Source organism: Sus scrofa, chromosome 6, assembly GCF_054392235.1.
Source record: "Sus scrofa isolate SSC_HxYL_T2T_F1_AM1 chromosome 6, Sscrofa_HxYL_maternal_Yorkshire_Landrace_v2.0, whole genome shotgun sequence".
Lineage (NCBI taxonomy): Eukaryota > Metazoa > Chordata > Mammalia > Artiodactyla > Suidae > Sus > Sus scrofa.
In genome coordinates, this window is record NC_139388.1 from 115,557,927 (window position 1) to 115,572,592 (window position 14,666).

At 42.3% G+C, this 14,666-nt stretch overlaps 1 protein-coding gene across 1 annotated transcript in view; it reads right to left on the reverse strand.

Moving 5' to 3' along the window:
• KCTD1 (potassium channel tetramerization domain containing 1) overlaps positions 1-14,666 on the reverse strand; it is a 99,528-nt gene that overhangs the window by 17,333 nt on the left and 67,529 nt on the right. The window contains 1 exon segment of the mRNA NM_001244971.2: positions 6,256-6,400. Within this exon segment, the coding sequence (NP_001231900.2) occupies positions 6,256-6,400 (145 nt within the window).

The window sequence follows — 14,666 nt, forward strand, 5'->3', positions numbered from 1 at the left end:
TTTATGGCCTGTGGCCCAGAGGCTCCATGGGAAACATTTCAGAGCCCTGGCATACGTGAGTTTCATGTGACATGCTTTTTGTCTTATTTCCCCAAGCATGGGCTACAGTTAAATCCGAACCCAATTAAAGGGTGTGCTCTGTGCTTCGTATTAATGAACAGCAGGTCTTTTGGGGTTCTGGAATCCCAAGGGAGCATGAAAGGGCAGAGAAGCACCCATCCCAATCCTAGCCAGGGGGGTGACTGGGTGAGTCCTCTGGAATTGGCCACAGCTTAGCCCCCATGTGGAAGTTTTTCTCTCCCCAGCAACTAACGGGAATGTTCTTGGAGGAGAAAAAATAATGCCTGCCGTATTTAAATGTTTCAAACACCTAGCTCTATTTCTGGAACATCCTGAAACTGAAAACAAATGGTTATTACCATTTCCTAACTGTAATTACCTATAAATTGTTTTATATTCCCTGGACCCTGCATCTCTTTTAATCACAGGAATTATGAATTAATTATAAATTAATATATCACCCTGATATGTAGCTTAGGATGATATTATATACATACACATCGTATATTTTCCTATTAGCCCTATATTATTTTATTTTATTTGTTACTTTTTTTCTTTTTTAGGGCCACAGTCGTGGCATATGGAAGTTCCCAGGCTAGAGCTCCAATCGGAGGGGCAGCTGCCAGCCTACACCACAGACACAGCAACAGCGGGATTCAAGCTGTGTCTTTGACCTACACCACAGCTCACAGCAATGCCGAATCCCCAACCCACTAAGCAAAGCCAGGGATCAAACCTGCATCCTCATGGATTCTAGTTGGATTGTTTCCGCTGCACCAGCCCTACATGATTTTAAATAGAAGTGTAGTGCCCACTTATAGTTAGCTCTTGACCTCTTATGACTTGACTTTTTCTACTGTTTAAATTAACTAATACTAAGCAATTATTATGTGTCTAGCACACAATGTCCTCTAGAAAAACATAAAGATGGGAGTTCCCGTCATGGCGCAGTGGTTAACAAATCTGACTAGGAACCATGAGGTTGCAGGTTCAGTCCCTGCCCTTGCTCAGTGGGTTAACGATACGGTGTTGCCGTGAGCTGTGGTGTAGGTTGCAGACGTGGCTCGGATCCTTTCGTTGCTGTGGCTCTGGCGTAGGCCAGTGGCTACAGCTCCGATTCGACCCCTAGCCTGGGAACCTCCATGTGCCGCAGGAGCGGCCCAAGAAATGGCAAAAAGACAAAAAAAAAAAAAAAAAAAAAAAAAAAAGAAAAAAACAAACCCATAAAGATGTCTCTGTTTGTGACACAAGGTAGTTAAAGAGTCAAGATATACACCCAAAATATGCAAAGTTCAAATATAAGGACACATATGCCCAGGTATGAACCAGAATCTGGTTCGAATGTGAGACTGACTTCATTCATCACTCATACCACAAATATTTACATGCTTAATACATGCAGGGCTGAGCTAGTGTGACAGACGCTGCTAGCTAGCTTCCCCCACAGCCCTTTCCAACCCCTTAGCCTTTGCCCATTTCTCTCACTGCAGGGGCTGAAAAAGAAACAAAAGCCACTTTTTCAGCCCCCTCTGCAGCTAGGGGAGGCTCAGTTCTAGCCAATGAGTTATAAAGAGGAAGGGTACTGGGAATCTTCTGACAAGGATGCAGTCTTGTGAGTTATAAGCCTTCTGCCCCCTTTTTCTGCCTTGAATGAGGATGTGATGACTGGAGCTGTGACAGTCACCTTATGGCCTTGAAGTGACAAGCATGAGGTCAAAACGTCCACACTGAGAATAAAAAAACAAAAAGACAAGAGAGTCCTGTCCTTGATAACATCACGGAGCAGATACCACAGCCAATGACCACGGACCTCTGACTTCTTATGTGAGAAAAACAAACCTCCATTAGTTTAAGGTGCTGTTGATTGGCTAGTTTGACACTCGAAGCTGAAAGCGTTTGTTAACATACAGCTAGGTATATGGTGCTAAACAACAGAGGCAAATAATTACAAACCCTCTGTGTGTGACCATAGCGAATCAGGGGTACAGGCAAATCTAAGCTAGACTGGGCACAGGACAGCTTAGTGATGAATACCATGAGCCCTAAGTGACAAATAAATTCCAGGGAAAGAGCATCAGATGGAGTGGTCTGCTCTGCGGGGGACAGGGGGTTTGGCACACGTGCAGGGTAAGAGCTGGGTAGGTGTGCAGGGGCCTGGGCTTGCTGGGCCTATGACCAGGATGTGCTGCTTTGCCCCTGCAGAGTTTCCAGCCAGAGCAAGTCATAATACACTATGTGTTGTATTTTTCTTTCTTTCTTTTTTTAGGGCCACACCTGCAGCACATGGAAGTTCAGGGTCGAATCAGAGCCATAGCCACCAGCCTATACAACAAGACGGCAACATGGGATCCGAGCCGAGCGTGCGACCTACACCACAGCTCACGGCAACACCAGATCCTTAACCCACTGAGCAAGGCCAGGGATTGAACCTTATGTATACTAGTCAGGTTTGTTATCACTGAGCCACAACAAGAACTCCCACACTATGTTTTTTAAAAGTGACCCTTGGTGAGGGACAGGCTGGGAGATGGAGGAGGGGGAGAGGAAGGAGGGCATGGCTGTAAAACAGCAAAAGGAGGGATCCTGGCCCAGATGGAAATATACTGTACCTTGACCGTATCAGTGTCAGATCCCGACAGTGAGGCTAGTTGGCAGTGTGCGAGATGTGACACTGGGGGGAACCAGGTATCACAGGAGCTGTCATTTCGTACAACTGTATGATAATCCAACACGATCTCAAAAAGTTTCATGAAGTGTCTCCTGGTTTGCCCATGGAGAGTGGGTGAAGAGGGGGAGACGTGTGGGAGAAGGGAGACCAAATGTGAAGCGACTCTGAGTCATCTAAAATGCTGCCTTGGATAAGGGAGGCGGGGATGACAGGAGCAGATTGATTCCAGAAGCATCTGGAGGGTACTCGAGTCATGGATGATGGGTGTGGGAGAGGCCGGCTGGAAACAGGTACGTGGATTCAGCATTTTCACTGAGATAGGACACACATGGAGAAGAGCAGGGTTGGAGGTGCTGAAGGCAGGGAGGGGTAGGCGGGGCTGGCCAGCTCCTGGGACGGCAACCCAAGTTTAAGGAGCCAATGGCTATGCAGGTAGAGGTTCTGAGAGGGCATCTGGAAATGCAAGCACCTTAAAAGAGACCTACAGGTGAAACTTCCCTCCTCCACTCCCTTTCGCATTTCTAGGCTTCCTTCCAGGAAAACAGGAGGGAGTAAGGAAATGTCAGCTCTCTTCCTGCCCTATCAGACTTTCTCTTCTCCATGAGAAAGTAGAGACCTTTCTCTCCCAGACCTGGCTGGTGAGCACACGCCTGCCATCCAGGGGTCCGATGAGAGACTGCGGTCCCTGCAGAAGCCCCGCCCATGTTCAGAAGCCTCTCCGCTCCCCTGACCCCTTCCTTCAATTTTCTGTCCAGGGCAGGACTCAGCCCCACCTCCCATTTCCACACAGGGCCTGTGCCTGCTTTCTAGAAGCAGCCCAGACTCCGTTCCAAGCTCCCTGTTCCACCACAGCTAGTGTGTCAAGCGGCCTGCTGTCCTCAACTCTGTCGCTGGTCATCCCAGTCCCCCCGGGCCTGCTGTCTAAACAGGTGGCTTGGCAGGTGCCTCCCCCGACTTTGACCAAGGGGTGGAGATCTCAAACTCCCCTTTGTCCTCCTCAGACCATGCTCGCCTGGTGAATGACGCGCCAGGAGGGGAAGGCAGGAAAGGGCAACTAGAGAGGCGTGTAATCCTTGAAAACCGCCTAGGAAGGTGGCAGATCAGCACTGCTCAAGCTGCTGACTTGCAGTTCGGAGCCACGTGGCACAGACCAACTTCCCAAGTCTGTCAATGCTGGACTCATGCGTGCCCAGCACTGCAGAGGCACACTTCTGAGAGGCTCTGGGATCTGCCACTGGCTGCAGAGGGGCAGGGTCCGGGGAACTCCTCAGGTTATGCTGGGCTGCAGGGAGTTGCACACACTAGTCGCACTTATTGCTCTCTTATTTTTTCTGCCAAAAGTCTGTTGTTTTCATGTAAATGTGGACATGACATGACATATGACTCTCTTTTCCATTTGGCTAATTACCCTTGACATGCCCCATTGTTCAAAGTTCCAAATTGATGAGAGGCCCCCTAAACCTCTATTAATTTAGAGGTTTAGGGGGCCTCTCATCAGTATGGGATCTATTTGAGATCTTTTTCTATTTACAAATATTTACGCATGATTTTTTACATAAGTAGAAACAGAGAGGAGTTCCCCATTGTGGCTCAGTGGAAATGAATCCGACTAGGAACCATGAGGTTCCGGGTTCCATCCTGGCCTCATTCAGTAGGTTAAAGATCCAGCGTTGCAGTGAGCTGTGGTGTAGGCCGGACAGCAACAGCTCTGATTAGACCCCTAGCCTGGGAACCTCCATACGCCACAGGTGCTGCCCTAAAAAAGACAAAAAGACAAAAAAAAAAAGAAAAAAAAAGAAAGAAAAGAAACATACATATTCTGTAAATTAATATTCTCACTGAATAAAATCTTGGTGATTCCCTGCTTCCATCAACTATTCCACAGTATGACTATCCTATAATATTTGCAACCATCTGCCATTATTGAACATTTTAAAAACTGTGTCCCGTTTTTGCTATTATAAGTATAACTACAATAAATATCTATGCTTCTATATATTTGCATGTTTATGTGTTATTTCTAAAAGATAAATTAATTGACATGGGATTGCTAAATCAAAAAGTATATATTTTAAAAATTTAAAAACTACCAGTCAACTGCCCTCCAGAAATGTTTAATAGTTTTCACTCCCAACTACACAATATTCCCCAATACTGAATATTACCAATTAAAAATTTTTTGCCAATCTGATGGATAAAAAGGGCTATCTCCATTTAAGTTTTTTTGATACTAAAAAGATTTAGTATCTTTTCAAATATTTATTGACAATTTATATTCTTTTCTTTCAGAAAATTTTGTTTATATTTTAAAATGTTTTCCATTGGGTTGTTTGTATGTTTATTATAGATTTTTAGGAGCTCTTTTATGATAGGTATTAATTTATGTTGCAAATATTTCTTCTGCTCTGACACTTTTATTTGTATATGGTTTCTTTAAATCAACAATTTTTCATTTTTTTAAGGATGCCTTGTGGCTATTGTCTTGCTTAAGCAGGTTCTCTCTGACTGAAAATTATACTTTGGGGAAGTCCTTTTAATTTTTTTCTAGTACCTCTATAGCTTTAACTTTTACATTAATTCCTGGAATTTTTTTGTGAATTTATGAGATAGGGCTCTGCCGCCACATTTTTTTCCAAGTGTCTTGTTGCCAATTGTTTGAGTGCCAATTACTGACTATTCCTTTCTTTTTCCACTGATTTGAAATACCGCCTTTATAATATATCGAAATCCTACATACACACTTCTGTCTCTGAGGCCTGTTTTTCTCCATTGATCTGTGTGTACATCTTAGCCCTGTCAAGATCACACTTTTTAATCACTAAAGCACTACAGTACATCGTGATGTCTGCTAGGACACATCCACTGTTGCCCACAATTACTATCACCACCAAATGTTTTTAAACTCTTCTTAAGCATTTTTTTCTTCTACACAAACTTTATAAATGGCTCAAATTTCATTTTAAAAAATCTGTGGGTGTTCCCATCATGGTGAATTAGAAACGAATCTGACTAGGAACCATGAGGTTGCAGGTTCAATACCTGGCCTCGCTCAGTGGGTTAAGGATCTGATGTTGCCGTGAGCTATGGTGTAGGTCACAGATGCAGCTCAACAACAGTAACCCCCTGATCCTGCAAAACTTTAATGACTATAAATTCTATTTCATGAAGACAGTCTAACCATGTCAGAAACCTCTGATGCCTTTAGAGTTGGTGTATTTTAAAAATGCAGAACTGCAGAGACATGGAGAACAGACTTGTGGTTGCCATCGGGAAGGGGAGAGGGGGTGAGAGGGACTGGGAGTTTGGGGTTAATAGATGCAAACTATAACATTTAGAATGGATAGACAATAAGGTCCTACTGCGTAGCACAGGGAACTACAGCCAATCTCCAGGAATAGACCATGATGGAAAATATTTTTTAAAAAAAAGAATGTTAAAAAAAAAATGTAGAGCTGGAAATACTTTTTGGAGCACATCAAAACAAATCACATATTTATGCTATTGGCAATTTAATATGAATCCCTCACCTTGAAATCATCAGGAATGAGGAGTTTTGATGTTCGTAGAAAATTCAAGATATATCTGAACATCTGTCCATCTCTGTCAATGAAATAGTGCTGTTTGAGACTGTCCAAAACAATTGGCTCTGTACCATCAAAAAGTCTTCCGATTCTGTGATAGGAAAGAGGGAACAGTGAAGACAATTAGAATCAATTGTTCGGCCACTAAGACAAAGAGCTACTGTTTTGTGTCACTGTCAAAGGTAGCACGTCTGAAGATGGCAGTCAGGGAAAAATCACCTGTTAAGTAGTTATGGTTCTCTGAGAAGTGCCAGTCCCTGCTTGATAAATATCTCAGGGCCAGACAATTCAAACTAGTCTCAGGCTGTCTCAAGTAAATTCTATTATTCCGTGTCTTTTACCTGTAAAGGAAATGTTCCTGATGTGGTGATTACTGCTAAGTGCTGTCACTGTAAATGGAAGGTCGTGTCTCTCCCTCTATGTTACTTAAAAGTAAACAACCTTCTCTGCTACTCAAAAGAAAAGAAAAGAAAATGTTATGGCTCCAGAGTGCCTTTTAAACAGACTCTATGAAAAAAGAAATTCTGTTTTTAAGAAATCTGTGTTCTGAGCTTTTCCCACTCATGAATCCCAAACTTTCTAAAAATAAAGCAACGCCTATAGGCTAACATCTACATTTAATTATAAAAAAGAATCACTGAGAGTATCACTCATCTAAGAGAATATGTTTTCCATTAACAATATGCAGTCTTGTTTCTTAGGTCTCAGCAAAAATCATGTGTAACAGCCAGGAATGGTTATAAAATGTAAATATTTGAACACTCCTAAAATATGACCTAGTTCTGGAACATAAATGGCAACGGGCAATTTCTTTCTTTTTTCCTTTTTTTTTTTAGGGCTGCACCTGCAGCATATGGAGGTGCTAGGGGTCGAATGTGAGTTATAGCTGCTGGCCACAGCCATAGCCATGCCAGATCCGAGCCGCATCTGTGATCTACACCACAGCTCACGGCAATGCCAGATCCTTAACTCACTGAGCGAGGCCAGGGATTGAACCCACAACCTCATGGTTCCTAGTTGGATTTTGTTTCCACTGTGCCATGACAGAAACTCCAGCAACGAGTAATTTTTAAACACAGGAATCCATAATATGTTTTTCCTGTTTGTAGAGTTAACACTTGAATAGTGTGCTATAGTTACAATGTTTTGTATCCTTTATCACTCATCTCTTTAAGGAAGGCTGAACCTACACACTCTAGTATATGCTCAGTTAATAGAAAGTGGTCGCATCCATGCTATGAACAAATAGAGGGTTGGCTAAGGACAAACCAACATCCTACAACAGAAAATATAATTTATACACTTGAAATTGCTTCCTTTACAAGAGGCGCATTTGACTTTCATTAACAGTGTAGGCAGAAAAATGGTTCCATTTTTGCAGAACTTAAAACAAGTTTCTCTCTGATTTGGAACACCATTTTATACTTTGATGATATTGAGAGGAAGATGATTTTGAAATCACACATTTTCTAATCCTACTGTTGAAACTAGACAGAGTTAATGATAAATCAGTAATTCTATTCCTCTTAAAATACAACAAACAAACCAACACATGGGAAAGCTGCTCCCCTCCCTCCTAAGAAAGAAAGACCTGTGAATTTTCTGTTTCAATGAAAATCTTTTAAAGATAATTAGAATGAGACTCATGTCCTATCTGAAGGTGGGAAGCACAAAGACAGCAACTAATTAGTCAGATCATCTTTTTAAAACTTAAAAAAATTTTTCTCAGCTAATGTTTTTGTCCAGCTTTCCATGAATTGAGGGTGATCATCCACAGTGTAGGTTACAACCATCCTAGGCTTCTTTCACTGCCAGGTACCTAACTTGTCATTCATCTCTCATGAACTCATCAATCAAATGATAGACTACATAAAGAAGAGGCAGCGGAACTAAAACACACTTAGTCACTTATTTATAGTATTTCTAGGACAGTCTGGCGCAGGATGGGAACAAATGTGACTTGCCTGCCTATTATTAAAACATTCTACTCTTCACCGTTAATGATAAATTTACAGTTGACAGGGGAAGAAAAGGGAGTTATATTTATTAAGTGCTTTCCAGATACGTTGCACTCTCCTAAGCACTTTATGTACATAACAAATCCATTATCCTCCTTTTAAAGATGAAGAGATCGGCTCAAAATGATGAGTAACTTGCCCAACTAGTTAAGTAGCACTGGGGGATTTGGGCACAGTCTGTTTGATCTTAAAGGGGCCTCCCTAAAATGACTGGAATGAAAAGAATGAACCACTATTGAATGAAAGCGTTTGGTCTAGAGCTTGCATTTCTACCTTACATTTGTTCAGCAAGAGTTTGAAAATGAAATCGAAGCGTGTATACTGATTATTTTTGTGGCCCAAAATAAATGAGTATCAATGATTACAAGTCACTTAACTAATGAGATGAAAAGTAAATATCTTATTTTTAAATAAATCTCATGCTTTTAATTCTCAAATTAATTTTCAAAATCTAGACTTGGAAGATCGCCAGCACAGAACGAGTGATTAATAAATCTTCATGGATCCAATGAGTAAAGGAGTGACTGAGTGAGGAGGGGAGTGAGCCTGGGCCAGTTACTTGCTGTAATCTGTGTGAATTGACTTCTCTGCATCTCCATTTCTGTTATAAAACTGTCTCGGTTTCTTTTATAAAATTACCCTTTATCTCAGGGTTGATGGAAAAAAAAAAAATCAAAAGGGGTCAAGGCACGATCAAAAAGAACACAGCAAAAGAAGGTATCCCAAAGTAGCAAACAAAGTTTTCTGGGAAAGCAACTCTTAGAAGACTGCAGTTACTATAGGGTACAAGATTTAAGGAGTAAAAGGTACAATCTTGGCTAAAGTGTACTGTTATATGTGGACCTTTCCAAGATAGGAGAGCCGTGTCATGTAAGTGGTTTTTAGGATACCATCAAAACAAACAAAACCCACCTCTAGCAGACAGAAAAAAGGGAACACGGTTAAAATCAGAAGCACCTTCACATCCAAGCTGGACCAAAGAGGAAAAGATACAAAGAAAAGAGGAGGGAAATCTGAAAGACCTAGTTTGGGGACCGGGAGGTGGCCATGGTCTCTGGGTGAGGCAGTGGAGCAGTGGAGTCAAGAGGAATCACTTAAGGAGGAAGGAGACGAGCAGCTAGAGGAAATACTGGTCTCCACTGGGTAGATGAGAAACCCCACCAAGGAGAGAGTCCCATGTGCGGGTGTCATCAAAGCCCTGGAACCTGCATTGATCTCGGAACCTTTGCTGCCAGCACCCACCACGCAGGGAGGATGCACTCAGGGACCGGAAGGCAGGAAGGGCGTGGCCTGAAATTGGTGGGAAAATCCTTGCGGCCTCCTGAGCAGGGCGGAAGCAGCGGGGTCTACGCAGAGGCTGAGAGGGCGGAAAGGCTCCTAAAGGAAGAGCCCATGGCCGCATCCATGCACATTCTTGACTGCAATGAAAGGCCCTCGGGGAAGAAAGAATCCCAGCGTTTGAGGCAACAAATATTAGAAGTAATCAAAGGAGACTTCGTGCTGTTGATTCTTGCTGATTTTAAGAGGAGGAAAGTTTTAGGTTTGTGAAAACAATGCGAAAGGGCAGGGAGGTGCCAGTGATCGTAAAATGGGGTCCTAGGTCGGTTTAGAGAGTGAATGCGCTGTGGAAAAGTATTGTTTGGCTAAGCAAATAGAGGGGAACCGACACAGGCTGTATTTCTTGTGGACATGTGAATGGAGTTACAAATCAACTGCAGTGATTTGTAAACTTTGGTGCCTGAAAACTATGTGGAACTGATTACAGTTTACTAACCTTGGAGAACATTCCTGTTTTCCAACTGACCAAGACCAAGCTGGCTCCAGATGATGTATGGCTGCCTTTTTTTTCTTTTTCTTTTTTTTTTTTTTTTAACACTCATTTTGAACCAAGTTATAATGCTAAGAAAAACTTCCCTCCACAATTTTATTTTTTTTGACATTTTTTTAACATTCTATTTTGGACAGTTTCAAACTTTATGCCAAAGCAGAGAAAATAGTATAATAACCCTCCCACCCGGCAGTGTCCATCCAGCTTCTAAAGCTATCATCTCTTGTCCAGTCTTGTTTTACCTGTAACTCTATGCTTCCCTTTCCCCCATGGGAATTTTTAAAGTAAATCCCAGATATTCTATCATTCTTTTCCTGCAAAAGTTTCCTTAATAGGATTATAAATGTTCACTTAAAAATATGCATTAACAGATACTAAAATATCTTCCTCTTTCTTGCTTTGTAGTATTAGCACTCTGTTGATTACTCTTCTTTAGGGAGCAAATAATGCAGCCCAAGGAAATTAAGCTCCTTTTGGTGGAAAGTTTGTCAGTTAGTCTGCGTCCCCACCATGGCTCGCCCTTTCCCTGGTATTAAATAATAGTCTTAAAATCTAGGAAAAGGGCCTGACTTACCTGGCTGAGTGAGACTCAGTCATTAAGAATTTATTTTTTCTTGTGTATTCATTCATTTATAGGATCTGATTTCCCTAATTTACTGTGACTCAGTTCCTTAAGACTCTCTTTCCTTTTTTTTTAAATTGTGTAGTCATTCAGTTATTTATGCATTCTTTCCACCAATATTCACTCAGCAGGATCATGTGCAATATAAGGGATACAGGGGGGAATAAGCCACACTCTTTACTTTTGTGGAATTTAACAGTCTGTGGGGCTGGGGATGCAGATCAAGTGCAGTGTAATCGAGTGTGTCCGTGGGCATGCCGAGTGGGCTAGGGGAGCACACAAGGAAGAAAAAGGAAGTTCACTGGAGAAACTGAAGGATGAGCAGAAGCTGGCCAAGAAATAAAGGAGAGGGGTAGGGAAGTTACGAAGGCTTGAAGCTGAAAAACTTGGCATGTGATTGCTCTCCACTAGGGCAGAGAGACAGGCCACCTTAAAAATGAGGCTGCAGCAGCAGAAGCCAGATCACGAAGAGCTGTGTAAGCCTGGTCAAGGAGTTTGGATCTGGTTACAGGGGCAGTGGGGACTCATGTCACACTATGGCCTCAGCGATGTTAAAGACAAGAGCAAAACTTAAAAGCGAGACAGAATGGAAATACCGTATCTGAAATACCATCTCTCACAGATGTAGCTTGTGGCTTATCCAAGTCCTGGCTCCTTTGCCTCCCTTTTGACTGCGTCATTTGTATAGAACAGTGCTTCTTAATCCTGACTGCACAACAGAGTCACCTGGAGACCTTTTTAAAAATACTGATGCCCAATGCTGGATATTCTGATGTAATTCTTGGTGAGTGTTGGGGTCCAAGCATCTGTATCTCTTAAAAAGCTCCGCAAGGGAAGTCTAATGAATAGCTGAGTTGAAAATCAGTGTAAATAAGGATAAGCAAGAGAAGCTAAAGCAGAGCAAGTCAATGTTGTTGACTTGAGATGCTCTTGGTTAGTCATTCTGTCACTCTGAACTGTCACAGCACTTTCTTTTAAATAGCCCACCACACTTTTAGAGGTGAAGGATCTCCAGGATGACCTAGATTGGCCTCCCGTTTTACAAAGGGAGAAATATAATGCTCAAGGGCACAGAGCTGGCTAGACACAGAACTGCCTGTAAATCACCACCATGCTGCCCCCTTGGGTGATGGGCAGAGGGCAGTCACATTCAAGCCCATGGAGGACAACTGCTCTAATGCTAGTTAATAATAATCAATTAGTATTACATGCCAAAGAGGAAGCTGCTTGTTTTAAGGGCTTTATCTCATTTCATTTTTACAATGATCCTATGAGGTGGCCATATTATTCCCATTTCATGAGAACAAGGACATTGAAGCCCAGGATGGCTGTCACTTGGCTTAGACTCCAGATGAGGTCTCATTCTAAAACCTGTGTCTTTGACTACTAAATATACAGCCTTCTCATTTATAATTTCAAAAACACAAAACCAAAAACAAACAAGACAACAAGTGAACAACATCCCTTGGGAAATACAGTTTTTATATAATTGAATAGGAGTCTGCTAATGCTGCGTGTTATCCCCAGAAAGCTGGATTATTATTAGCACTGTAGGGAAACTAATTTATGTAATAGTTGGGATAGAAAAAGTTGAAGCTCAGGGAAACTGAACCCAACCCAACCAAACTGAACCAAAATACCCCAAGACTTTGGAGGTTATTTTCAAACTGTTGGTACGACCATGACATGATAGGGCATAAGGAGGGATGGGAGGAGCTCCCTGGTGGCTCAGTGGGTTAAGGATCTTCCATTGTCTTAGCTGTGGCTTGGGTCACTGCAATGGTGTGGGTTTGAACCCTGGCCCAGGAACTTCTGCATGCTGTGGGTATGGCCAAGAGGAAAAAAAAAAAAAAAAAAAAAAAGAGCCGGGAAAGTCAGGATTCTTAGGACAATAAAAATTTCCAGGGAGAGGAATGCACATGAGAATCCAACTCCATTCACCTTGCAGTTCTTGTGTTCCATTATGTGCTGCGTTTCTGCATTTAATCTTGCTGAACCCCTGTGGGCTTTGTCACTTTACGGCTAAGGGAATTAAGCTTGGAAAGGTTGCTAACCCTTGGAAACTCCATACAGGCAATGGTCCTCATGCTGCCTGGTGAGTAATGTCACATGGAGCACCAGGGCATGTAACACAACACCAGGCCCTACTTAACCAGAGGCAAGTGGGTTAATCCTTTCAACTCTCTGGAGGAGCCAGCGCACACATGGTAATTACAGGGGAGGGTGGTGGAGGAAGCGCACATGGGCAGTGCCAGTGCCGCAGGATCAACTTGCCCGGGGAGGGCGGGGAAGACACTGCCCTGGGGTGGGGTTGAGAACTAAGGGCCAAAGACAGACCAAGGGATAAAGGTGGTGAGAAAAGACAGGACATGGATTGTGGGGCCTTTTCACCCACTCAACTCTCCTTTGCCAAGAAATGCCTTTTTTCCTCCACCCTCTGGGCTTCCAATCCATGGAAAATACCACGTGAACTTGAGGAAAAGATTTCCTTTAGGTTCCTGTCCAGATTTACTTTGTGGGCTAAGAGGTTCAGGGGCAACTTCCAAATGGACCTCTTTAGCATGACATTTTAGGGATATTTTTAAATTATAAAAGTGATACCTGCTCGTGGCTGAAAACTGGAAAAGCACAGACGATGAAGACACAACAAAACATAAAAACAATCTGCCACAAGTCCCCCAATCACGAGGAAATACCTTTTAAAAAAATCTGATTTAAAGAGTATTTTTCAACTGAATAATTGTGTTTCCAGAAGCACTTGTGGTTTGATACTTTTTCATGTCTACTAACCCAGTTAGCAGATTGCCAACCAAGTAGCTATCCTAATATCTGAAACCCAAGGAAGATGGCAAATGATGTAGAAGGGTGGGTTGAAGGTGTGTGTGTGTTTGCACACATGGTTGTGTGAATTTGAGTCTGTGTTTGTGGGTTCCAGTACAGGAACAAGAGGGGTGTGGGGGAGCTGTCACTACAGTGGAACCTGAACTTGAACAGCAGGGAAGGAAGGTGATACGGATAGAAGAGTCAGCACTGGGACCAATAGGCACCCTCCGCTCCTTTCTGCTGGGATGGGAGAGGAAGGAAACGCAACAGGTAGAAAGGAAAAGAAATTCTAGAGTGATATCAGCAACTTTCTGAAACATGGGGGTTCAATATCATATTTTCTCTATGATATTGAGAAAATCATAGAGAATCATATGATATTTTCTGCGTATATTTTTAAATGTCTGTAATTTAAAGATTTTCTTAAAGGGGTGAGGGAGGAGTTCCCTGGGGGTCTAGCAGTTAAGGATCTCATGTTGTCACTGCTGTGGCGCAGGTTAGATCCCTGGCCCAGGAACTTCCACATGCCATAGACATGGCAAAAAAAAAAAAAAAAAAAAAAAAAAAAAAAGGCGGGGTGGGGAATGCTATGCTGGGTATTGTTATAATATGTATAAAAAAATCACCCGTCAACTTACTATTAAAGCAAGCTTGATTAAACAGAGCATTTAATATGCTATAATTGTTTTTTAAAATTCTAGAAATAGTTCATTATAGTTTCCACACTTGGGAAGTTTCACCTATACTTCATGAACACAGATCAAAATGAATTCCGAGCTTGTCATAGTAATGGACAGAAGTAGGAGAATGGAGAAGATACCTTCTAAGTAAAAACAAAACAAATTATATCTATTGTGGGCAAGTAATGTTGCCAGGACATGTTCCCTGTGGCAGCATCAGCATCATTTTCTTAAATGATACACAGAGCTGAAGAAAGCAGGGGAGAAAGGAAAGGCAAATATAAGATATAAGAAAAAGCATGAGAGCGCCAACAATTCTGGAACTCTGAATTTTGGAGACTTGATCACTGATGGCAATTCTGATGGCTCAGAGAGCCCAAGGCTAC